Below are 26,258 nucleotides of genomic sequence, written 5' to 3'. Positions count from 1 at the left end.
TCCTAACAAGAAAGAAGTTCCAAACCAACACCGGTGAGGGGCAAATGATTTGAATAAAATCTGGAAAGTAGATCCCTCGGAAGCACCGAAAACAAAGCAAACAGTGAAAATTGCAGACTCGGTTTGATTGAGTCTGTTCATAAGCAGTAATGGAACATGAAGTCGCCAACCGTAACCACTCGGCCCCCTAACTGAATGTCATATTTCACTTTTGTTTCTAAATGTATTTTTTTATTTCGGACAAGGTAAGATAAAAGTTTCATGTGCAGGTTAAAGATCAGACAATTTTTCACATGTTTTCGCGACTTCACATATAGTCATAGTGACTATCATAGCAAGATTTAATTGGATGAAACAAGCTCTTTCTGTTTGCCTTCAATATGCTGTCAAGTATAGAAATATCATGGACCCATGTATTGAAAAAAAAGGCATGAGTTACCTTTATAAACCCGGTTAAGCTTCCTTCAGCTAGTGACAAGAGCTAATAAGTATCACTTTATGTTTGCTCTAAGGGGACATTAGACCTTGTTTGCCTTGGTGGCATTTCGTATTATAGAAACCCATTGCCCTCAGAGGAAAAGTAATTACAAAACAAATCACGTTTCTTCGTTCCTCAGTTTCCATAATTTGTCTTCTTCTATGTTATATTTTCCCTTGTCAGTTTTGCAATTAGATATCATCCATTTCAGTTATACACTGTCAAATGTATCCCCGAAGACAACTCCGGTACTGGCTTATTGACATAAATCACGAAATCACAAAATACATCTACAGCTTCAGTTGGAATTTCTGTGTTTGTGAATGAATATAATGATATCAATGAGCAAGAAATTAACTCGCTCCTAAATAACTGTTATCTCCCTTCTTGTACCTAATTTTAAATTTGTTTTTGCCTTTTGTTGGGTTCTCACAATGACACCATCTGGATAATATGGTTTCTTTTCCAGCATCTGAAGAAGGAAGACAATCTGGCATGTGCCGCACTGGGTATTATTTAAGCAGTGGGTGGCCTTCTGTAAGCCAGCTGATTGGCATCTTCACATGAAAAATTGTACACCCAAAGCAAAGTTTGAACCCACATCGGCGGGTGTCAACAAACAGTTTTATAGAATTGTAACTACTCAAAAGAATTTCATTCAAAAATTGACACATTTCTTATGTCTAAGACATGCAGAGGGAGCATGCATCAGTTTACAGATCTTCCTATTATTGGAATGCAACCCGGGTTGGCAATAACCAGTTTGTAAACTTCCGGTTATAGTCGTGAGTTAGTGTACAATTTTGTTCATATACGACTCGATCTCGACATGTAGAGGGAGCATGCATCAGTTAACAGATCTTCCAATAATTGGAATGCAACCCGGAGTGTCAATAACCAGTTGTGTAAACTTCCGGTTGTAGTCGTGTTACAGAACTTCTGGGTTTGTGAATGAACAATGATATCAATGAGCAAGGCATGAAAACATAACTCGATTCTAGATAATCTTTTACTTAATTTTACATTTGTTTTTGCTTCTGTTGGTTTTTACGTCACAATGACACCATTTAGACAGTATGGTTTCTTTTCTAGCATTTGAAGAAGAAATACCCTCTGGCATGTGCCGCACTATGTATTATTTAAGTAGTGAGTGACTTTCTGTAAGCCAGCTGGTTGGCTTCCTCACATGAAAAATTGTACACCCAAAGCAAAGCTTGAACCTACATCGGCTAGTGTTAATTTTATAGCATTGTAACAACTCATAGGACTTTCGTTCAAAAACTGGCACATTTCTTATGTCTAAGACATGTAGAGGGAGCATGCATCAGTTTACAGATCTTCCTTTTATTGGAACGCAACCCGGAGTGGCAATAACCAGTTGACTATGTGTAAACTTCCGCTTGTAGTCGTTTTTTATACAATTTTGTTCATATACGACTCGATCTCGTTCATATTTGAGATGAAAAATATAACACAACGGTATCATTTAACAATGCCCATTTTATTTATAAAGATAATATTATAGTTCAAAATATCTTTATGGTATCTGCAACAAGGCTAACAAAACAACAAGAATATGTTTTTATGGATCTAATCTTACACCCAGGTAACTCACAATCTGCTTATTTGAACTGCGAAAAACATCTACAAAAGGTAAAAATGGCTATTAAAGATAATTTCACCTACAAGTGTCCAATTTTTGGGAATGTGTTTTGCTTTAATCACTAATAAATAAAAGCGTTTTAGTATAAAGGCTATACATGAATTTCAAAATGAAGCTGTCTGAATAAGCATAAAAAATAAATCAAAGCACAGACGTAAAAACTTATAAAGGTGTAAGGGTGAGAAACTCCACACGTTCCTCTATTAACAGAAAAAAAACGCTCAAAGCAAAAAATGAAGGACTAGAACAAACCAACTGAGGTAAACTTAATTTATATGATTAGCATCTTCCTCTCTTTGTAATACTAGTGTAATGTTAACAAACGTAACAAGTTTTAAGATTTAACATTTTCCTCTCTTAACAATACTTGCACAATGTTTACGAAAAAAACATGGTGAAACGATCTAACATTTCTCTTTCTTAACAATACTACAGCAATGTTTAAAAACATAATATGTTGAAAAGATTTAGCATTTAATACTAGCGCAATGTTTACAAACAATATATGCTGAAAAAAAGATTAAGCATTTTCCTACCTTAACAATACTAGCACAATGTTTACAAACATAATATGCTGAAACGATCTAAAATTTCCCTTCCCTAACATTACTAGCACAATGTTTATAAAAAGAAGTAACATTTTCCTCTCTTAGCAATAAAAGCACAATGTTTACAAACTTTACATGTTGAGAAGATCTCACATTTCCCTCTCTTGACCAATACAATGTTTATAAACATAACATATTAAAAGATCTGTTATCCCCTTCTCTAGCAATACTTAGGAAATATTTACAAACGTAATACATGTATTTAGTAACCATAATTTTGAAAAATAGAAACATTTAGCATGTATGGAATTACAAAACCAGGAAATTTGCAGAAAAATAACTTAATATAATGGACGGATCAAAATGAGATAATTATAAACGTAATAAGGTTAAAATAAACAATAACTTAGGACGGAACTAAGCAAAATAAATAATGAGCAAAATGTGTACAAAACTATAATGACCAAACCTGCCCATACCCAGCTATATAACTCATAACAAATGACGTATATAGATTCTATTCTTCACATTTTGGAATAAATCAAATAAATCAATAAATCGAAACTGACATAAAAACCTTGTTTAATGTGTTAATATGTAAATCACAGGAAAATTTTAATGACTCGGATCGTTAATAATATTCGTATAGGCAATTGTATCCAATAGGATATAACATCTACTGGTTTATTCGGATTAGCATTTATATAAACATCCACCATAACACAGTGCGCTTGGGTATTCTACATTCACAAAGTCGAACATTTTCATTAAAGTAATGTAAAACTTGTGTAACCCCCACCCCACCCAAAAAAAGGTAATGGTAGATTTCCCATTTCCCGGAAGCACAGAGTACCTCAAACACAGCCATGCATCGCAATGTTAGCCCATAACAAAATGAAACTGAAAATATAGAAGACAGGTTTAATATTGCAGACGAATTAATTTCAAACAAGAGATCTATAAGTAACTTTGTGGAGAAGGTTGCCTTTAGTGAAGTTTCAATACAATATTACGTAGTTTGGCTGCCTGAAGTCTGCATATGCATTACAAAAAACACTAAAAAGACATATCAAGCTCTTTTCTGTCGAGTTATACTTCACACCGACACAATTATAGATGATATTCTGACTTTCCACCTTTTTATGACCCAAGGTCCCCTCTAAGAATTATAAGGCATTAAGGCATGGTCCAGCTAGATAGCTTCCTCACATAAAATAATTCTAACACATGCAATGTTATAAGTAAGTGATTGTCGGCAACATTATCTACTCGGATACCCTTCACACCAAGCTTAAACATCACCTGAACTGTAAAACACTCCAAAAGCAAGCCTGGGATACCAGTCTGGCTTTTTTGGGGGAAATTTGATTATATAACAAGAGCTGTCTCCATAGGATGACACATGCCCCCGATGGCACTTTAAATGAATAGTTATGGCCGATGTTCGAGTTTAGGACCTTTGACCTACAGAGCTGGGTCTTGCGCGTGACACGTCGTCTTACTGTGTCACACATTTATGCGTAGTTATTTTAAAATGCATGCATGAATGACAAAGATATGGACCGGACACGCCCATCAATGCACTATCATGAAAAAAGACCTTTAACATCTAAGTGTGACCTTAACCTTTGAGCTACGGATCTGGGTCTTGCGCATGACACGTCGTCTTACTGTGGTACACATTCATGCCAAGTTATTTGAAAATCCATCCATCGATGACAAAGATATGGACCGGACACGCCCATCAATGCACTATCCCTTAATGTCTAAGTGTGACCTTGACCTTTGAGATACGGACCTGGGTCTTGCACGCGACACGTCGTCTTACTGTGATACACATTCATGCCAAGTTATTTGAAAATCCATCCATCGATGACAAAGATATGGACCGGACACGCCCATCAATGCACTATCCCTTAATGTCTAAGTGTGACCTTGACCTTTGAGCTACGGACCTGGGTCTTGCGCGCGACACGTCGTCTTACTGTGGTACACATTCATGCCAAGTTATTTGAAAATCCATCCATTGATGACAAAGATATGGACCGGACACGCCCATCAATGCAATAACCTTTAATGTCTAAGTGTGACCTTGACCTTTGAGCTACGGACCTGGGTCTTGCGCGCGACACGTCGTCTTACTGTGGTACACATTCATGCCAAGTTATTTGAAAATCCATCCATCGATGACAAAGATATGGACCGGACACGCCCATCAATGCACTATCCTTTAATGTCTAAGTGTGACCTTGACCTTTGAGCTACGGACCTGGGTCTTGCGCGCGACACGTCGTCTTACTGTGGTACACATTCATGCCAAGTTATTTGAAAATCCATCCATCGATGACAAAGATATGGACCGGACACGAAAAATGCGGACAGACTGACAGACCGACAGACCGACAGACTGACAGACCGACAGACAGACAGACGGTTCAAAAACTATATGCCTCCCTTCGGGGGCATAAAAAACCATCACTTCCTATTGGGACTAATCAACATCAGTATTCTACATGCCCGAAATTTTACTGAGGCAAACATTCTGAGCTTTTTATTTACATCAGGCAAAATCTCTGACATTTAGAATGTTGTTAAGGAGGGATGAAGCAAAGAGAAGGACAAAGGGAGATCACAATTGTTCGCCTTACGCACATTGTGCCTACATGAGTAAAACACTTTAACAGGCAGGACTATAAACTCCTCATTCACACTTATTTAGTTTGGAAGACATTATTATTGAAGTAGATAAAGTAATTTAAGGCAAGCAGACGAAACAATAACGGAACACATTTGCAAAGGCAACAAATGACAGATATTATCATAAATCAAACACCAAGTGTGAGTACATACCAGAAAGGTTAATTTTTACATCATGTTGTATATGATTTTGTTCTCATCATGAATATAGTCCTTAACTACTTGTCGGGATATTGAAAATAGTTATAATTTGATTAATGTGTAAAAGGCTTATCTGGCTGTAAAGTGTTTGCTAAATATTTGCATTTTATCCGATTTCAAGTCAAAGAAATATTTGGATCTTTAATTTTAGCTGCAATTGCGAAATATTTCTTGTGAAATTATATATGTACCATCAAAAGTTTCGTTCTATTATTTGTTTTTTTTTTATATTTTCAAAAAAGGAAGATACATATCATGAAATCAATATATATTACTCTGGGTTACTGACTGAATATTACAGAATTGTTTATTTCAATCAAAATATGTTCAGATTTTTTCCAATTTCATGCTTGGAACCGCGATTATGTGTTAAACACTTTTTGACACATTACTTTGTAAATTTGTTTGCCTGAATAAGAACAAATTAAACCTAGTAAAAGATCCATAACTTTGTCAAGAAATCGACTAGCAGTAATGGAATATCAATATTCAATGTTAAGGTATTGTAGTTAGATACTTTGAATTGGTGTCAAATTTTTGTACATGAATAAAATAAAACATGTGGGGAAGAATTAGTGTTGGTGTAATTATTTTATCTCCAGTACACGTTATCTCATGCAACAAAACTTTACACTTGATTTATCTACCTATCTCGCATACTGCCAAACATTCTCACGAATGTTACAGGCAGGACTAAATGTCAGTATAAAGAGTAAGAATAACAAGAACGTGGCAATAAATATTGTCAGGTACAGAGTAAGACCTGAATAAAAGTATTTCAGTCAGTTGCTAAAATTTTAGGATATCAGAGAGAACAGAGTAATAAGTAAAAGGAAAAAACATCAAACACCCGACTAACACTGAATCTTTAACACAGCCTTTTGATCATAAAATCATTAACATGATTTACTTTTGGTACAAACTATGAAATACATCTGATGTAAATAATGTTAACAGCTTAAAGGCCTAGATTCACTACTATATAAGTGTCCAAATCCAATATACAGCTCCCATCTTATCTGCTGCTTATCAGCGATTATGTAACCGTTACTGATTAGAGGGCAATTAGCACAGCAGGGACCCCTAGACCATGAAGATGTGTGCAGTGGAGTTGAAAGAAATTAATTTTTCTTCAGTGAATGTGGAACGATAATAATATTAATTATTATTTTGATATTATATAGATGATAATAACTATTACTTTAATGTTATAATAATAATAATAATAAAAATAATAATAATTATTATTATTATTATATTACATAAAGGATGATTAAAGATACAGTAATAATATTGAAAATAATAATGATAATAAAACACAAGTATAGTGAAAACTTCATGAGTTCTTTGTGCTGACAAACAATATTTTTCTAATTGGAAACTCGGTTTCTTGTATTCATGTAATCAACATTATTTGAACTTCAAATTATTGTGTTCCATCTATACTGAATTTTCATTTTCAGTATGTTGCCAAAAATGACTTTTTTCATGCTTTGCTTTGTAACTTTGAAATGCACATACTGTTTTCAATTTTTAGACAAATGTTATTTACAGTATTCTGCAAGCTTTATATGAGTGAAAGTCACACTTTTCTGAAATCTCACAATTCTCCAGACAAACATTGAAAAAATAAAAACTTGGATATTTCTTTAAGTAAGTTTAAATTATCATTATTTCATTATTGTGAAAATAAGTTTCTGATTATCTTATTATTGTGTTTGATCAACAAATATTTTTCTTTACACAGAAATGCAAAAAAAAAAACAAAACTAGTATAACTTTAAAAGTTATCAATTATATCAATTTAAAATAATTTACATTGTTTCCCCTTCTCACTAACTGATAGACTTGTAAGGTAGACTTACTCTCCAATAAACATTGACCCTTGTTTATTGGAACCATACTGTGATGGTCATTAGCCCCCAACTGTGCTGGTGAAGACAGAAATCCCTTGGCCCACTGCCAAAATCTAGGCCTTTAATGTAATAGTAACAACAAAAACATAACTGTCTCATAAATATGTATGATAAACCATTTTCAAATTGGCAAAACATATTACAACAATTTGAATTTTATGACATTTTCACACCTAGCATCAAACTTATGCACATCATATGCACGCAAAATATGAACACATATATATTTTAGGCATAATCAAATTTTAAACCCACTTTACAAAACGTTTACAATGCATCAGCATAAACATAGCATTTAATCGCTTTAAGTATCAACGTTTAGTCTTGTCTCCTGTCTCAAAAAACTAAGGACAAAGTTTGAACTAACGAAAAACGTGTAAACGTGTTTTAGAATGTCATTTATCACATTAAAAGATCTGAATTCTATGGTTTTCCCTGTCACTTACAGCAACATTTCCATTCCCTAGAATAGCCAAACCCTCCAGTCCCTTAAACTGACCATTGTCACTCCCGTAACTTCCAAACATACAATAAAATCTCCCATCTCCTCGGAACACTTGTATCCGATTGTTTCCACTGTCAGCAACCACTACAAATCCTTGTTCATCTATCGATATGCCTTTAGGATATTTCATTTGTCCTTGCATCGTACCTACGGAACCAAACTGGAAAATATAATCACCGTACATACTGAAGACCTGGATTCTATGGTTGCTACTGTCGCTCACATATATTTTATTGTCTAAACTGATCGCTAGATAATGTGGATTTTCAAATTGTCCATTCTGACTTCCAAGCCTGCCAAACTTTCTTGCAAAGACACCATTCGACTGGAAGACTTGAATTCTATGATTTTCTTTGTCACATACGTATATAAAACCCATACTGTCACAAGCAATTCCCCATGGGTAACACATCTGACCATCGCCATTGCCCTCTTCTCCGAAAGTAAATGTAAAATTTCCATTTGAATCAAACACTTGAACTCTATGATTATAGCGGTCAGTTATCAGAAAGTCACCCATTGTATTCATTGTTATTCCTGCTAAGCAGTCAAATTCACCATCTCCTTGTCCATAGGAACCGAAACTTTTTATATAGTTGCCGATATTATCAAACACCTGTACTCGATGGTTACTGCTGTCAGCAACATAAACCTGGTCCGACCTAGAAACTGTTAGACCTCTTGGCCAAACAAATTCACTTTCATTACTGCCTCTTGTGCCAAATCGAATAATTGCTCTTCCTTTGTCTTGGTAATTATTTCTGGGCACATTCACTCTTACACTTTCACCCCCATCTACTGCGGTAACACGATACGTGGTCTCCTCATTTTCGCTTGCATCGCCATTTTGACCAATATTTATGGAAAATGTCACTGCTTCCCTTGATCTGTTGATTGAATCTGCAGAGCTTGCCCTAGAAGCATTGTCTTCTTCTCTTATAGCCTGGAATTCTTCTCGTGTGAATGTGCGACTTCTTACAACAGGAGGAGGTCTATCCGAATTTTCTGCACTTGTGCTTGCAACAGCTTCCTGTTGTGAAGAGTTCTGAGAAGTCTGGTTCCCACTTCTGTTTCTTCTCCTCCTAGACTGGTTTGCCGCTTCTTGTCTAGCATTTGCTCCAATATTGTTTAATAATCTCGAATCAGACAGGTTATGCCTACGCCTCTCCTGTAAGCTTCTGCGTGTGTTTGTGTTGCTCTGGTTACCATTACCAACCCGAATATCACTTCTAGGTGGATATGAGAAGTCAAGAGGTAACTCCCATGATAAATTTCGTCTTCTCTGCAGAGGCGTACTGTCTGCAGAACCTGGCCCTGAAACAGGACAATATTATACGAGTTAAATATTGGACAAGAATTCTTCAATAATCCTGATATTTTCAACACGCATTATCTATCAACTGGAATTTGTATAGTTAGTATTAGTATCGGAATTGGGTTTTGCGCAATTTTTCAACTGTACTTCGATTAATTTAACCAGTAATCCTAGGTTTTGTACCAGTAATAACTTGCTTTCCCAAAGTACCTGCAAAGTAATCCATGAATAAGAAGAACAGGAAGAATGTGTTGTTTATTTTTGTTATGTTTATTGTTACACCGACACAATTATAAGACCATTTGTAAGGAGATCCTTTGGAACCACAGAACACACCCAAACAAAATAATAGCAGACTTGGTTTGATTCTGTTTACATGGTGACTTTTCATTAAATAGTGGAGGAAGACCCCTGGTGCCCCAGTAGGCATTAATGCAGGTATGGTGTGAACCTGGGTAATAAACACTGACCCTGGATGGCTTCCTCACCTGACTAATTTCTACATTCTAAACAAGATTTTGAACCCACATCAGCAAGTGAGCAGAAGTCAGTTGAACTTTAAAGCCTCGGTATAAGAGAAAACAAGAGCACCGCCTTGCGGGTGCTGACGCTCATCTGATTTTTTTTGTGTAATAGAAATATTGTCCTACCCATGATTTTCTAAGTCTAAAAAGGGCCATCATTCTTGCAAAAAGCAGGATAGAGTTATGTTTCTTGATGTACAGTGTCCACTTATGATGGTGAAAAACTGTTGCAAGTTTTAAAGCAATAGCTTTGATAGTTTATGAGAAAAGTTGACTTAAACATAATACTCAACCAAGAAAATGATTTTCTAAGTCCAAAAGGGGCAATAATTATTGCAAAAAGCAGGATGGAGTTATGTTGCTTGCTGTACAGGGTCAGCTTATGATGGTGAACAAGTGTTGCAAGTTTCAAAGCAATAGCTTTGATAGTTTAAGAGAAAAAGTTGACCTAAACATAAAACTTAACCAAGAAATCTGATATTTTCTAAGTCCAAATGGGGCCATAAATCTTGCAAAAAGCAGGACGGAGTTATGTTTCTTGCTATACAGGGTCAACTTATGATGGTGAACAAGTGTTGCAAGTTTTAAAGCAATAGCTTTGATAGTTTAGGATAAAAGCTGACCTAAACATAAAACTTAACCAAGAAAACTGATTTTCTAAGTCCAAAAGGGGCAATAAATCTTGCAAAAAGCAAGATGGAGTTATGTTTCTTGATGTACAGGGTCTGCTTATGATGGTGAACAAGTATTCCAAGTTTCAAAGCAATAGCTTTGATAGTTTAGGAGAAAAGTTGACCTAAACATAAAACTTAACCAAGAAATCTGATATTTTCTAAGTACAAAAGGGGCCATAAATCTTGCAAAAAGCAAGATGGAGTTATGTTTCTTGCTATACAGGGTCAGCTTATGATGGTGAACAAGTATTCCAAGTTTCAAAGCAATAGCTTTGATAGTTTAGGAGAAAAGCTGACCTAAACATAAAACTTAACCAGGCAACGCCGACGCCGACAACCGCTCAAGTGATGACAATAACTCATCATTTTTTTTCAAAAAATCAGATGAGCTAAAAATGATTTCAAACACAGTATCTTCTCTCAAACTGTCACGGTCAACATACAACAGGATGAATGATTTCAGACACTATGTCTTTCAAACTGTCATGGGGAATAAACAATAGGAAGAATGATGTCAGACAGTGTCGTCTATCAAACAGTCTTGGAGAATATACAGAATACTTACGAGAGGAAGATTTATTTCAGATATAGTAGGCAAAATGACCTCAGACACTATGTCTTCTATGATCTATCACACTGTCAAGGAGAAAATACAAGAGGAAAAATGATTTCAGGTATTTTGTCTTTTATCAAAATGTCAAGTCGAGTCCCAGTGCTCTACTGACCTGCGCTCTCTCTATTGAGCAAAGTGCCTGGCTCAATCAGCTTTGTGAATGTGATTTTTAAGAACAGGGCAACGATGACCCTACAGAGCTCAACTTAAACAGGTAAACACATATAGTGGAACATGATCATGTGCTCTGGCAGCTCTTTTTTCAGAGAAGAACATTTTTTTTTAATCTTGGTAGATGATCACCAAATAATCATTTGTGTGAAATTATTCTAAACTCAGGGGAGCAGCTTCTGACAGGAAGATAATTATAACATTTTGAACAATCTTGGTAGATGGTCACCAAAGTAACACTTTTATGAAATTATTCGAAAAAAGAACCTGATGTTTAGTTGTTGCTCGCATATATCTATATTTTAAGCTCTGGTGACCCTTATGTGTAATAAGGCAGAACCATTTGAATTATTTTGGAAGTGGACCACTAATGGGAACATCCAGTCGAAGTTCGATCAACTTCTGACAAATAGTTTCACAGGAGATTTCATTTGAAAAAATGTTGAAGGACAGACAACGGACAGGTGGATAGGCCTCACAACAGTTCATCTTAATTTGTTTGTTTGTTTGTGTTCGGGTTTAACGTCTTTTTCAACAATTTTTGAGTCATATAAACGACGGTGACTACTTGTAGCAGTGAGCACAATGCCCAACTTTATAGTGCTGCCTCACTGGAATATCGCGTCATAGACGCGTGGCATGATACCCCACCCAGTCAGATTATACTGACACCGGGCTGACCAGTCCTAGCACTATCCTCTTAATGCTGAGCGCCAAGCGAGGAAGCTACTAGTACCATTTTTTACGTCTTTGGTATGGCGCAGCCGGGGATCGAACCCACGACCTCCCGCACTCGAAGCGGACGCTCTACCACTAGGCTACCGAGGCGGTTAGTTCATCTTAAGCACATTATTTGCTGGTGGGCTAAAAATCCAAAATGAATAAAAGCAGTATAAAACCAGGTCATATATTAAGCATTTCAAAATAGAATTGACATAAAAACATCTGTATTCATTAATGATTATATACCTGAATCATTTGAGGAGCTTTCACCACCAAACAGACCAGCAGTTCTTTCTCTTCTCTGTGCACGTGGAGAAGGATTTACGTTTACTCCCCCTCCACCTCCTCCCATCAAACCTGCCAATCTTTCTCTAGGGGTTGCTCTAGGGGCAGTGCCTGAAGTTTCAGGTGCCTCAGAAGCTCCACCTCCTCCCATTATACCAGCACTTCTCTCCTCACGCCTGGCAGCTACCCTTGAGCTGCTACCTTAAAATATTCAAACAAAAGATAATGCATAGCACATTTTGTCCACTTATTTAAATAAATTATATGTGGTTACAGCTGTTTAAATGATCATATTATCTTTGTTTATAATGTGATTGCCATTCCATTTTGTTAAGAACATAAAATATATAAAATTATTGCATTTTTTCTAATTGCAGTTATTGATGTCTTAGATATTTGTCAAAGATATGAAAATTTGATCAACATAGTTGAAAATATTATTGAATCAATCATTCTTTATGGATTTTATATTATATAGTACTATATAACAATGAAAGTAGTGCTTTTCCGACCATGTAATAATGTATACTCTCTATTTTGGACCAGTCCTTTGTGTTTTTAGCATCAAATTAAAGACCTGAAGGATCTTTACAGATTTTAGTTAAACATATAATTGTCAATATAAATACATGTCGACATATATAATTCCATTGTTCATAACTAAAGTATGTTTATCAAATTATATAAATTTTACATTTTACTAAAAAATCTCTTTCTTGGATTTGAAAATACCTTCAGTGAAAATCTAACATGCAGTAAGCACTAAGTGAACATAAATGTCAATGATTAAATATCATAGGTATAGGTACTGCAGATCAATATCATCAAATTTTTACTAATCCTGTAATATATTGTTACAAGCAAATATGCAGTAGTGGTGGTATCATCACTAAAATATGTGGAGTGATACTTCGCTTTATTACTGAATGGTTAAAAATTTTTTAGTGAATAAGCTGACAAAGATCTGAAGCAGTGATCCAAAGTGTAATCATGAATATAGATGTATCCTAATAATCTCTATTGTGAACAAAATTTTATACGAGCCGCACCATGAGAAAACCAACATAGTGCGTTTGCGACCAGCATGGATCCAGACCAGCCTTCGCATCCGCACCGTCTGGTCAGGATCCTTGCTGTTCGCTTTCAAAGCCAGTTGCAATTAGAGAAACCATTAGCGAACAGCATGGATCCTGACCAGACTGGTCGCAAACGCATTATGCTGGTTTTCTCATGGCGCGGCTCATAATGTGTCTAGGCCTGTTTTCCTTTTTTTCACTGTACTGTGATTGTGCAAGGGATGTAAACTAGTAGACGTCTATGCTTGTAAATATCTGATAAATACCTACTCCTGATGGAAGTGTTGTGATTCATCATGAACACACATACAAAAAATCACTCAAAAGTTCAATTACTGATACAAACAAAACTTTCATAAACTTCATGTTAGCAAAACAATATTTTGGTTATATGAAGATAATTAATTTCTTGAATAATGATACAATATGAGATATAAAATGCAAGTCAGTGGTGCGGGTGGAATAGTATATGTTAAGACAAAACATGAAATTGTAAAATATTCGATATAAAACATTAAAAAACACTATTACAAAATCAGACCACAAGGCACCTTGACCTTTGAGGCATCTGACCCAATACTATATGTCTGACCCCTACCAGGACCTGTCTGTATTGTAGTGACAGTAATTGTGAAGAACTGTGAAACAGCTTGCAATAAAACTTATACCAAGACCATTACATTATGTTATCTGACACAAGTGACCTTGACCTATAATCACTTGATCCTTACCTCTACCAAAATCAAACCTTATGGGGATTTGATGATAATAGGGGCAGTAGTTATGAAGATCGCAAAATGAAACTGAGAAGCTTGCTATTAAACTTTAACCTGAATGCAAAGGTGGAGCTAGCGTGAGTACAACAACCCTACTTTTCATCTAAACAGCCATGCTAAAAATGATGCTGAACTAGGTAAAAAGTATCTATTTAGATAAATAGTCAGTCTTCAAATAATCCTAACAGGTAATTTGTCTAGCATTACAAAATAATCAAAAGTATGCAAGACAAGATTTTAAATCACTGTTACTTTTAGCTTCCATTTATCATGCACTAGACAAATGTTGTCAAATAAGCTAGTGTACATATGCATCATTTAAATGTCACAACAACTGTAACTGTCTTTTAATGTTTACTTTTGACATAAATACAACTGGAAACCATATGATGAGATATTTAATTATCACTTTCACTGCTTGCATCGTAGTATTGTATCCAAACATTTTTGCAAAAATATTAACAATATCTTAGCAGTTCTAAGCTGAGATAGATACAAAACTATCACAGAATTTTGGTGTCAGTCATAGCTTACATACTGGCATGGGGGCCTCCGTGGCTGATGGGTAAGATCAATGACTTTTAATCACTTGCCTCTCAACTGTATGGGTTTGAGACCTGCCGTCCAGCAAGTTTGTGGAAGGACAATGGTTCTACCCTTGCCCATGCCTAAAATGATGCTTGAGACTGCAAGGTCATCGTAACATCTAAATTTTTGTTGGTTTGACTTAAAAATTTAACATCAACAAGTGAACAAATTATACCTATTGCCATGAGAGCTGTGTCAAGTGACGGCTGTGCTCCTGTGGCCCGAGCCGGCGCTGCTGGAGACAAATCCCTTGTCCTCATACCTCCCATAGAAACCAACTGCGGTGATGCATCTGTAGTCCTTATTCCTCCCATAGCAACCACAGCTGGTGAGGATTCTCTCGAGGATGATGACCTTGATGTAATAGATGGAGGATCAGAGGCTACATTAGAGTTATCGCTGCTGCTAGCTTCATCTCGCTCAGTAACAGAGAGCTCCCCGAAATTTGATATAGCTTGTGAGAACCTGTTCCCTTCAAAACTTACTTCAACCTGGATCCAACAAAGAAGAAAAAAATATTCTTGCTATACCAGGAAAGTTATTGAGCTGAAGGACTACTAGCCTTGGGGTAATTCAGAACAAGGTGTAAAAACTGTTAAGGTCTCGATGTTATGAATGCAGGCAATACTGAGTTTGTAGACTAAGAATATTTTAAGTTCAATTTTTATTTACTTAAGAAATAGAGCAGTTTAGTAGTTAACATTTGGATATGAAATTTATGGCCTCCGCATGTACTTTAAACATGATGTAAACAACCATATATTTCATAATCAAATGTAAATTACTAAACTTGTGCTTCATTTCTTATGTTTCAAGGTCTGTTTTCTCCTTCTTTCACATTATTTAAATTGATATAATGTTTTGTTCTTCTGAAGTCAAAGATCTCTGAAACAATAAAATCATCAACTGAATACAGCTATTAGAACAAAAAATATACCAACTTCACAATGTATGCTTTCCATGAGTACTGTTCTAATCATCCAATAAAATGTATTAATTTCATCTGATAACATGCAAATCATAGCCAATTAAGTGCTGTGACCTCTGGAAATCTCCTCCTTTACTTGACATTGTAGCTATGCGAGTTCATTTGAAACTGTAAACACATGCCTCATAGGTTTTCTCTATGTAAATGCAGAAATGATGTAAATATAAGACAAGAGGGCCATGATGGCCCTATATTGCTCACCTGAGTACCATTGCTGATCAAGTTTTGACATAGATCACATAGGCATACACACTAAATATAATCAGGACAAAAATATTCTCCTGTTACAGTCCCTTTTGATCTATAGGTCACATACAAGTCAGGGCCAATCTCCATATGGAGTTGGAGGGTCCTAGGCTCAAATGCTGCATTTTTGTACTAGCATGACTATTTCTTACCCTGGAAGATCTAAATAACATTTAAAACCAATCTCATTAGATGCTGCTGAAGTATATTCATTTACATAAAATAAAGGGAAATAATTTGTCATAAATTCAGTCAAAAGTTATCTACCCTGGTTGTCTGAGTCCATCTGATGGCATAAAGGACATTTCAAATCAGTATATTCATTGGTTACTGAGATACACCCATTTTAATTAGAAACAAAGGGATGTAATCTGACATAAATCAGTCTGTAGTTATCTACCCTGATTGTCTCAGTCCAACTAATAACAATAATGAAATTTCAAATGAGTCCTATAAATACTTACTGAGATAAATCCATTTTTATTACAAGAGGGTCATGATGACCCTGGATCACTCACCTGAGAAATATGAGCTACATGTTTCGAATGTCAAACTGATGATTTTTAGAAATTTTTTGGAAGATTTTCCGATGTACAATCAAGTAATCCCTGGGGCGGGGCCAATTTTACCCCCGGGGTCATGATTTGAACAAAGTTTGTAGAAGTCTACTAGGCAATGTTACATATCAAATATCTAAGATCTAGGCCTCCTGGTTTATTTTTAGTAAATTTATGAAGTTCTCCCTATGTACAATCAAGTAACCCCTGGGGCTGGGTCAATTTGACCCTAGGGGGGTGAAGATATGAACAAATTTTGTAGAGGTCCACTAGGCAATGCTACATGTAGAATATCTAAGCTCTAGGCCTTCTGGTTTATGTTTAGAAAAATTCTGAAGATTTTCCTATGTAAAATCAAGTGACCCCTGGGACAGGGTCAATTTTGACCCCGGGGGTCATGATTTGAACAAATTCTGTACAGGTCCACTAGGCAATGCTACATGTCAAATATCTAAGCTCTAGGTCTTCTGGTTTATTTTTAGAAAATTTTGAAGATTTTTCTATGTACAATCAAGTAACCCAATGGGGCGGGGTCATGTTTGAATAAATTTTGTAGAGGTCCAATAGGCAATGCTACATGTCAAATATCTAAGCTCTAGGCCTTCTGGTTTATTTTTTTTAAAAATTTGAAGATTTTCCTATAGAAATCTATGTAAAATCAAGTGACCCCTGGGGCGGGGTCAATTTTGACCCAGGGGTCAAGATTTGAACAACTTTAGTAGAGGTCCACTAGGCAATGCTACATGTCAAATATCTAAGCTCTAGGGCTTCTGATTTTTGAGAAGATTTTTTAAGATTTTCCTATGTAAAATCAAGTGACCCCTGGGGCGGGGTCAATTTTGACCCCGGGGTCACGATTTGAACAAATTTGGTAGAGGTCCACTAGGCAATGCTTCACACCAAATATCTAAGCTCTAGGGCTTCTGGTTTTTGAGAAGAAGATTTTTAAAGTTTTTCCTTTCGGTTGCCATGGCAACCACAGTTCTGCATGGAATTCAATTCTTTGAACAATTTTTGTAGAGCTTCACCCAAGGAACATTCGTGTGAAGTTTGGATGAAATTGGCCTAGCGGTTTATGAGGAGATGTCGTTTAAAGTAAAAGTTTACGGACGGACGACGGACGGTGAGTGATCCTAATAGCTCACCCTGAGCCTTTGGCTCTGGTGAGCTAAAAATTAAAGTGGTAGACATAATACAGGTTTTAATTTGTTACCTTCTCTTGACACATTTTGTGAAATAAGGTGACATTCCTTCTATCTTACCCTTCTTTCTCTTGGCAGCCTGATTCCATTCCCATCTTCATATGTCCTAATGATCTCCATGTGTTCTACACATTGACGTCTCAGATCTACCAAATCTTCATCAGGAATTGTTGTATTTGGACGAGACAGCACTGAATCTGTGGAATCACAAAAGCTAGCTGTGCTGGCTAATTCAACCTCTACATTTTCTTGTAGCATGCGCAAAGATCGTATCTCACCCAGCAGCCACATCTGTACTTCACTGTGCAATAATCTCTGCCTGTTTCTCAACTCTGAAATATATCGTTCTATCATTTCTGTTATTTCGGCTTTACCTGCTTCAGCTCTCTGGTGGAGTTGTTCAGATTTGTTCTCAATAACGCTAACAGCATCAGAAAACAATGGTATACCTCTTCGTAACTGACTAACTAATCTGTTTATATCAAGTCTAAGTTGTTCAATGTGAGATCTTTTACACGTATCACATAGTACGTTATCACAGTGAGCACACCTTGACAATGTGAGCTGGCGTCCACATGCTGAACAACCAGTTCGTGGAGTTTCATTTACTGGTGGAACATTCTGTGGACGTCTTTGACTTTGTTCATTTTGTTGTGGCTGATTCTCATTGGCTGTGTTGTTTGCTGGAGGCCTTTCCGAAACTCTGCCTTCTGCAGCATTTGTTGCTGGCTGACTTGTTGCCTGCTGAAGCTGGCGTGCCTGCACAGGCAAGTCTAAGAAGTTCTGCAAAGTTCGATTAATCGCAAAAGCTGACACACCGGCATAAGGTACTCTGTGTTCTACACGGCATTCTGGGCATTTTATATGGTAAAATCTACAAAAAAATAAGAATATCAGTACAAGTTTTTTGGAATACTTTTTATATATAGTTTGCAGTTAAAAAGAAAAGTTGTTACAGGTATAATGTGATAATGTGATATTTTAATAAGAAGATGACCCTAAATTGCTCATTTGACCTTGGCCTTCCTTCTAAGATTCATGAACATCCATCAAGCAATTCAGAAGTACTGAACTAGAACTATTGCAACAAGCGATTAATATATCCACAAAATGGCTTTGTCTGAAAAAATAAGAACATTCTCTATTGTCTTGCAATATTATCAATTAATTAAATTAAGCACAATTACACAAAAAAAATCCCAACAGAGAAGTTTATCGGTTTAGATTATTTTTTCCTGGAGTTTATGCATATGTTAACCATGTCAGATAAAACAGTCACATTGAATAAGGGGCTTTGTGTTGAATTTGTGCTTTAAAATGCAGGGTGAGGGTATGGGTGAGGGTGATCCCACACTGATTTTTCATTCTTTAATGTATCTGCTCTCCATATCAAAAATTTTGAAAATAACCTTTTATAAACCATAATAATTTGATAGAAAATCATAAATGTAATTAAGAAACTGAGTGCTCATACTCGTAATTTTTACATTTTGTTCAGAAATAAGGAAGTTATCACCATTTTCGGAACATTTCTGCTATTGGTTTCGGCACTGATGCATCAATGAAATATGAAGACTTTTATTAGTGGAGAGGAGGGAGAGAGGGGGGAAGGGTGGTTGGGAGAGGGTGACTCTGATTTAAGAAGCCTTCCTGGTTCTGCAGCATACCACATGTAAAGTACCCATACCCTGGATTTTTATCCAAGTGTTTGGAATTTTTTGTTAGAGAACTGAATGGGGCAGACATTAACAATGTTATATATAGCTGAAAATTTTTACCTGTCAACGAGTTGTTCTAGACAAGGTGACTGACAGAAGGTGTGTTGGCATGGCAACAGTCTTGGTGTCCTATATCTGTCCAGGCATATTGGACATCTCAATAAATCATCTATATGCTGTGTGGAGTAGCTGCGGTTTGCCTCATCATCATCCTCCATCTTTGCTGAAATATCATGTTAAGTTAAACTTATCATATAACATGATTTGCTTGTCAGTATCCAAAATGGTTACAGTTAACATCTTTTTTTAAAATGCCCAAAGTTTATCCTAGCTGTTTGTAAAGACTACCCTTCAATCGGACAAGACAAGAAAAAAGTGGTCTTTGCTGACAGGTGGTCTCTAAACACAGATAAATTTACACCATATATGGTTAAACGAGAAGGGAAAATAGTGGCCTTTATAAGCAAGTTTGGTAGTAATGGCCTCTATTTATAAGGTGTTCTTAAGCAGAGGTTTTACTGTTAATCTTTAATTTCATAAAAATTATTCTATGTCTATCATACCCGCCCACTCAACTCAGTAGGGAGAGCATAGATCTACTGATCCCTGGGAAGGACATATATGTTCTCCGTGACGATTTGATAAAAGATATGGTGTCTGAAATCATTCGTCCTCCACCTCTGATTCATGTGGGGAAGTTGTCATTTATTGCGGAGAACAGGTTTGTACTGGTACAGAATCCAGGAACACATATTAGGTTAACTGAAATACTGTTGTAAAACAGCATTTAACCCAAAACAAACAAACAGAGAACAGGCAATGCCTGGAATTAGAACTACTCATGTCTGCAGCTTAGGCGCACTGACAATCTTGCACAGCACCTTCACAGATACCTGCAGTATAGCTGAGCATACTGCACACCACATGCACACTACAGTCACAGAGATTCCATGCATAATTACACAGTGATAAAGCTTTACTGAGAAATGTAATATTTAAGGCCAAGTACAAGTTAATTGTTTAGTGCTCCAAGAACCATTGTTGTGGAATAACAAATTATTCTATACCACATACATAAAAAAAAATTTATCCAGGTAATAACGGAATTTCTGTACCCATAAAGTTATATTTGGAAACTTTATTTTTACATAAGCATGCAAAATGGAAATTAGAAAAAACCTGTATAGCAACTTGCAACAATGGCTTACTGTTTTCACACAAATAACTGTATGACTCAAAAATATCATAAATGTTTGGACTAAAAAAGTTTGTCTGTAAACCAGGGGCTGCATGGTCAAAGAATGATTATTTCTATATAATATATAGTCCATTTTTAGTACAGGTGTGTACACTTGAATTTCTACTCCCACCCCCATCTACACCTCCCCCCACCCCCACAAAAATCCAAATGCATAGTACTGTAAACATGAATTCCAAAGTCTATTAAACCTTATTCAAATATCATAATCATTATTCATAGAAATCAATTTAATTGACCACAAAAAATGCTACACTTAATGTGACTGTTTAGAGTAATTATAAGAATTTTTGCTGGTCAGTAAAATAGCTATGGTATTTGGATGGCTCTCAAGCCCTATGCATTCTCTGGCTTTTTACAAGAACCCACTTTAGAATGTTATGGTCACTGTGACCTTGACCTTTGACATATTTACACACTCATCTACTGAAAACAGGAAATTATCTTTTGGAAGCGCATCCTCCAGTTATTGATTTGAAACTGTTTTCACTCTCAATGTCTTTGTGATCTTGACCTTTGACCTACTGAGCAACAGTAGAGGTCAGTTAATTAATGCCAATCACCCTATGAAGTTTGATCATCATATGCCCAAGCTTTCTCTAGTTTTATAAATTCTGTAAGGGAGACATAAATATGCAACATAATATTCTACTGTGTTAAAAAAGGTTGTCTTTCAATAACCAAGACAACAACTTCATTTGTCCTGTAGACATCACTCTAGCTAATTTATCTTGACACAATGTGGCAGAAACAGAATAGCAGCATGTGACCCTAACCAACAGAACAATTTTATTTGTCCTGTAGACATCATTCTAGCTAATTTATCTTGACACAATGTGGCAGAAAAAGAACAGCAGTAACAGACAATATACATAACACACCCTAGAAAATACTTCAAATCATGCAGGTAACTGACATTCTTTATTTCTGGAGTTCGTTTTGTCTTTCTTAAAGATAAAAATAAGTGCCAAGAATGACATTATTGTGTGAAAATAGCACATTGAGGTTAATTGTGTGATAAAATGGGGTTAGAATATGGGATATGATAACTTGAAATTAATAAAGAATACTGGTATACAATAACACACTTCTTAAATAAACATTGCACCCACTCATTTTAACCAAACAAAACAAAAGAATACAAGAGCTGACTGTAAGACAGCACGCTCGACTTTTCTCACAGCTTGACTCTGAATTAGAGCTTTGCCAGTAAAAACTTCATAAAACTTAAACAAAAAAACTCTATGTTAAAAAGGGGCACAATTCAATCAGAGTTACGGGTATTGTTTCTCCTGGTGTAGACTTTGATAGTAAATAACTATTTCAAGTTTCAAGTCAAAAGCTTTGACAGTAACAGATATTTGACTTTATCAAAAATTTTAACCAAAAAATTCCAAGTTAAAAAGTGGCATAACTCTGTCAAAATTCAATCAAAGTTATGGGGATTGTTTCTTCTGGTGTAGACTTTGATAGTTAATAACTATTTTAGGTTTCAAATCAAAAGCTTCGATAGTAACAGAGAAATTTGACCTTATCAACAACTTTAACCAAAATTAAAGTTAAAAAGGGGCATAACTCTGTCAAAATTCAAATCAGAGTAAATAACTATTTTTAAGATGGCGACAGCATGGCAATGCCGGGGCGAGTGCAATAGCTCTACTTTTTCTTCAAAAATTCGAGCTAAAAATGACTTCATAGAACCTACAGTGGTAAGTTAAACACAAAAATAGAAGCGAAACCATAGATATATCTGGCAGACATTTCCACATTTTATTAATTTAATGTAATCATAATTATTTTATTACTAGATCTATATCAGTTACAGGAATAATACAAGTCTAGCTGGCAGACATTTAGAAGTTGGTTAATTAAAGGTATATATTTCCTACCTTTATATTACCAATCAATCACAAAAGCACTTGAAGATGGGATGTAGATTAACAAAGAAAATAAAAGAGAAACAGATGTTGTTCTAGCAGGAACTCTTTTAAATGGTTTCTATATAAATAATTAAGATATATGTCTAAGGAAAAATAACTGTGTAAAATTCATCAAAAAACAGCCAAGCAGTTTAACCTGTGTTCACCTCACACATCCAGAGTAAAAGCATATAATAAGTTAGGTTTTTGTGTGTGTAAATGAAATAAAGATATGAGCCGTGCCATGGAAAAACCAACATAGTGGCTTTGCGACCAGCATGGATCCATCCGCGCAGTCTGGTCAGGATCCATGCTGTTCGCTTTCAAAGCCTATTGCTATTAGAGAAACTGTTAGCGAACAGCATGGATCCTGACCAGACTGCGCGGATGCGTAGGCTGGTCTGGATCCATGCTGGTCGCAAAGCCACTATGTTGGTTTTCTCATGGCGCGGCTCATATGAATCTTTCTCATGATGTTATGATAAAATTGCAAAATCCCAATTCAAAATTTTTAAAAAAGCACAAGAGGGTCTTGAAGACCCTGTATTACCCACCTGAACTACAGTCCTTACCCCAATATAATCCAGACTGAGTATATAGTTTATTGTGGAGTTTTCATTTAGGCAAACTATGTTACTATGTTTAATGTAAATCAGGTAGAAAATATGACCTCTAGGATGTAACCAAGCTTTTTTATGACTTGATCATGTGACCTAGTTACTGACCGCAGATGATCCACTTTCATATTAGAACTATTCTTTGAAGACAAACATTCTGACAAAGTTTCATGATGAGCATGTATATAATGAGATCCCTAGTTTTAGTACAAGGTTATACTGTGATCTGACCTAATGACCTAGTTTTTAAACTAATTTTCCATCTGACCTAGATTATGAAAAGACAGTCATTGAATGTTTCATAAAGATCAGGTTGAAAATGTGACCTCTGGGTTGCTAACAAGATTTTTCTATGATCTGATCTAACCTATGGTCATAAACTAGGTTATTGGATCTTTCTAACTTAACCCTGATTTTAAAGAAAGAAACATTCCGACTAAGTTTCATGAAGATCAAGCCGTCAGTGTTAACAAAGGTTTTCTAAGATATGACCTAGTGACACGGTTTTAGACTTAATTAAGATATTAACCAAATTGTCAACTAATCCTCGGTTTTATACAGACAAAGTGTCTAGCTGTATTTGGCAAAATGAAATGTTAATCTGACAATCTGACAATCTTCCTGGACTTTTCATGTGTAATCACCCTGCTAAGTTTATACAAATACTGAACAACTTCTACACAAAAAACAAAGGTGGAGAATGAACTCTTCAGCATAATACATAATCTTGTTGGTCAGTTTCAGAAAAAGCAGCTTGAAGATCAAACTCACAATCTCTACGTAGTGCACAGCAACTGGGTATACTCCAACAAGTACAGTGCTTGCAATGGTAAGTGAGAACAGTTATAAACCAAAATAAATCAGTCAGCCAATCAAAATCTTCAGAGTATATGACTGCCCAACGGTACATGTAGGATGCAAATCTCAGCCAACTTTAAGAGTACAGCAGTAACTTGATAGGCAAAATAACAAAGCAACGTTTACCTTTATTATTAAGTCCAAACTTTATCTAATTTTTTCACCTCAAACTGCCACGGTACCATCATCCTGCTCTAACACTGGCCCGTCACATTTTCAGTTCAGATACTGTAAAACTTCGTATAATCTCCTAATTCTGTAACAGAAAGAAGAAACAATTCACTAACTACATTATTATAATCGATTTAATATTCAAATTGATCAAACTTTCTTTTCCTAATCCATTGTCAAAACAGAATTTTCAAAACTAATCCTTACTCGACTTCCAAAGCATAAACACGACACAAGCATGTGAATATGTGATGCAACGTAAAACAAAAGTTCTCAGACAGTTTTTATGCCATTCAGGCTGCACAACGTAAAACAGAAAGTTCTATTTCTATGCCAATGGAATCACATGCTTAGAAGAGAAGTAAGGCGTAGATTTCAGAATATGTCGGCCAGGTGTGTTTACAAACATTGCAAATACAGATGAACCTTCATATAAAGGTAACGTAGGAGAAACTCTAGGAGGGAAAACCTATATTGTCCAGGTGTAGTAGTATATCATTATGTGGACTGCATTTTTACAACTTATTCAATTTAGTTTGTTTGTTTTGCATTTAATGCTGTTTTCAACAGTATTTCAGTTATGTAATGGCGGGCAGTTAGCTTATTATTATTATTATTGTTAATAACCAGTGTTCCTTGATTCTGTACCAGTACAAACCTGTTCTCCGCTTAGTAATACTGCCAACTTCCCCACATGAATCAGAGAACAAATGATTTCAGACACAATGTCTTTTCTTAAATTGTCATGGAGAACATACACCCCGCCAGGGGATCAAACTCCAACCCCAAGAACCATAGATATGCACTCTCCCTATTAAGCTAAGCGGGCTATTCACTTCAGTGATAATTATTTATGTTAAATAATTCATTTTATGATATCATAAAATGCATTCAGTGATATCTTAAATTGCATCTAATGACATCACTAATTATATTTTAAGACCTCATCAAATGATGTTTTTTTGATATCATCAAATTGAATGTACTTTCTAATATCATTAAATGAATAACAGATGTCACAAAATGGAATTCTGGATATTTGTAAATATGGGGTTTTTACACATTTTTAATTTGATTAAATGTCCTAAAATCATTTTTTGAATATTTATGAATATCTATGGGTTGTCATTTTACAACTGTTCCACTATTTTGTGATACTGATATCCTGAATCCCTTTTTGATATCACTATGACTAACTAATGACTAATAAATGATATATCATTTATTCATTTATGTGTCATTTTGTAGTACCATAAAATCATTTCATGATATTATTTATCACTTTGTACATTGTAAAGTGTATTAAAGATATCAAGATACCTATACTACATTTTTTTTGATATCTTAAAACCAGTTTTATTATATATCACAAAATCTATTGAATGATATCTTTATTTCTGTTCTATTATATCCATTTATCAAAATGAATTGAAGATACCATTAAATAGAATTTTAAGGATATTTGATGATGTTCATAAACTTTATAAAGAATTCACATCCACAACTTATAGTTTAAATATCTCTGAAAATGTCAAGGATAAGCAAGAGAAAATTATCTAACTTGACTGTTTCTGTAAAACAGGAGTTTTCCAAGATTTTGAGACAGAGAGGCTAAAAAACCACATTCGCATTCATTTTCTCATTCTCTCCCTTGGTTTGGGGAAATCCTAGACTATGATATATCTTTTTACATTTTTATGATTGAATGTTTCCATACCTCATGTTTTTATTTCGATGTAAATGAGATGTGAAACTAAAATTTGTAGTCCTGTTTGGCGCCATATAACCTATACTGTGTTGGTGCGCTGTGAAACCAGCATAAATAAATAAATGATTGAATGTAGTGAACTGAGCTAGTCTACATCCTATGTCCAATATCATAATCTGTAAAATCTCTAAAATAGACTGGCTTTTGTCTCTATGAAATGGAATTAGACAAAAATGGGGAAAAGTGTAGAAATATATTATTAT

At 35.5% G+C, this 26,258-nt stretch overlaps 1 protein-coding gene across 1 annotated transcript; it reads right to left on the bottom strand.

The window, feature by feature from the left end:
* Positions 1–1,960: 1,960 nt before the first annotated feature.
* Positions 1,961–24,650, bottom strand: LOC123532448 (RING finger protein nhl-1-like). The gene is made up of 7 exons (XM_045313882.2): positions 24,495–24,650; positions 24,243–24,372; positions 19,525–19,687; positions 17,807–18,620; positions 14,929–15,244; positions 12,275–12,514; positions 1,961–9,322 (listed from the first exon to the last, which is right to left on the bottom strand). The coding sequence occupies exons 3-7, from the start codon at positions 19,680–19,682 to the stop codon at positions 7,911–7,913; spliced, it is 2,940 nt and encodes a 979-aa protein (XP_045169817.2). The 5' UTR covers positions 19,683–19,687; positions 24,243–24,372; positions 24,495–24,650; the 3' UTR covers positions 1,961–7,910.
* Between the last annotated feature and the right edge of the window lie 1,608 nt (positions 24,651–26,258).

The sequence above is a fragment of the Mercenaria mercenaria genome, chromosome 11 (genome assembly GCF_021730395.1).
Source record: "Mercenaria mercenaria strain notata chromosome 11, MADL_Memer_1, whole genome shotgun sequence".
Taxonomy (NCBI): Eukaryota; Metazoa; Mollusca; class Bivalvia; order Venerida; family Veneridae; genus Mercenaria; species Mercenaria mercenaria.
This window is presented reverse-complemented; position numbering and strand designations above follow the sequence as displayed.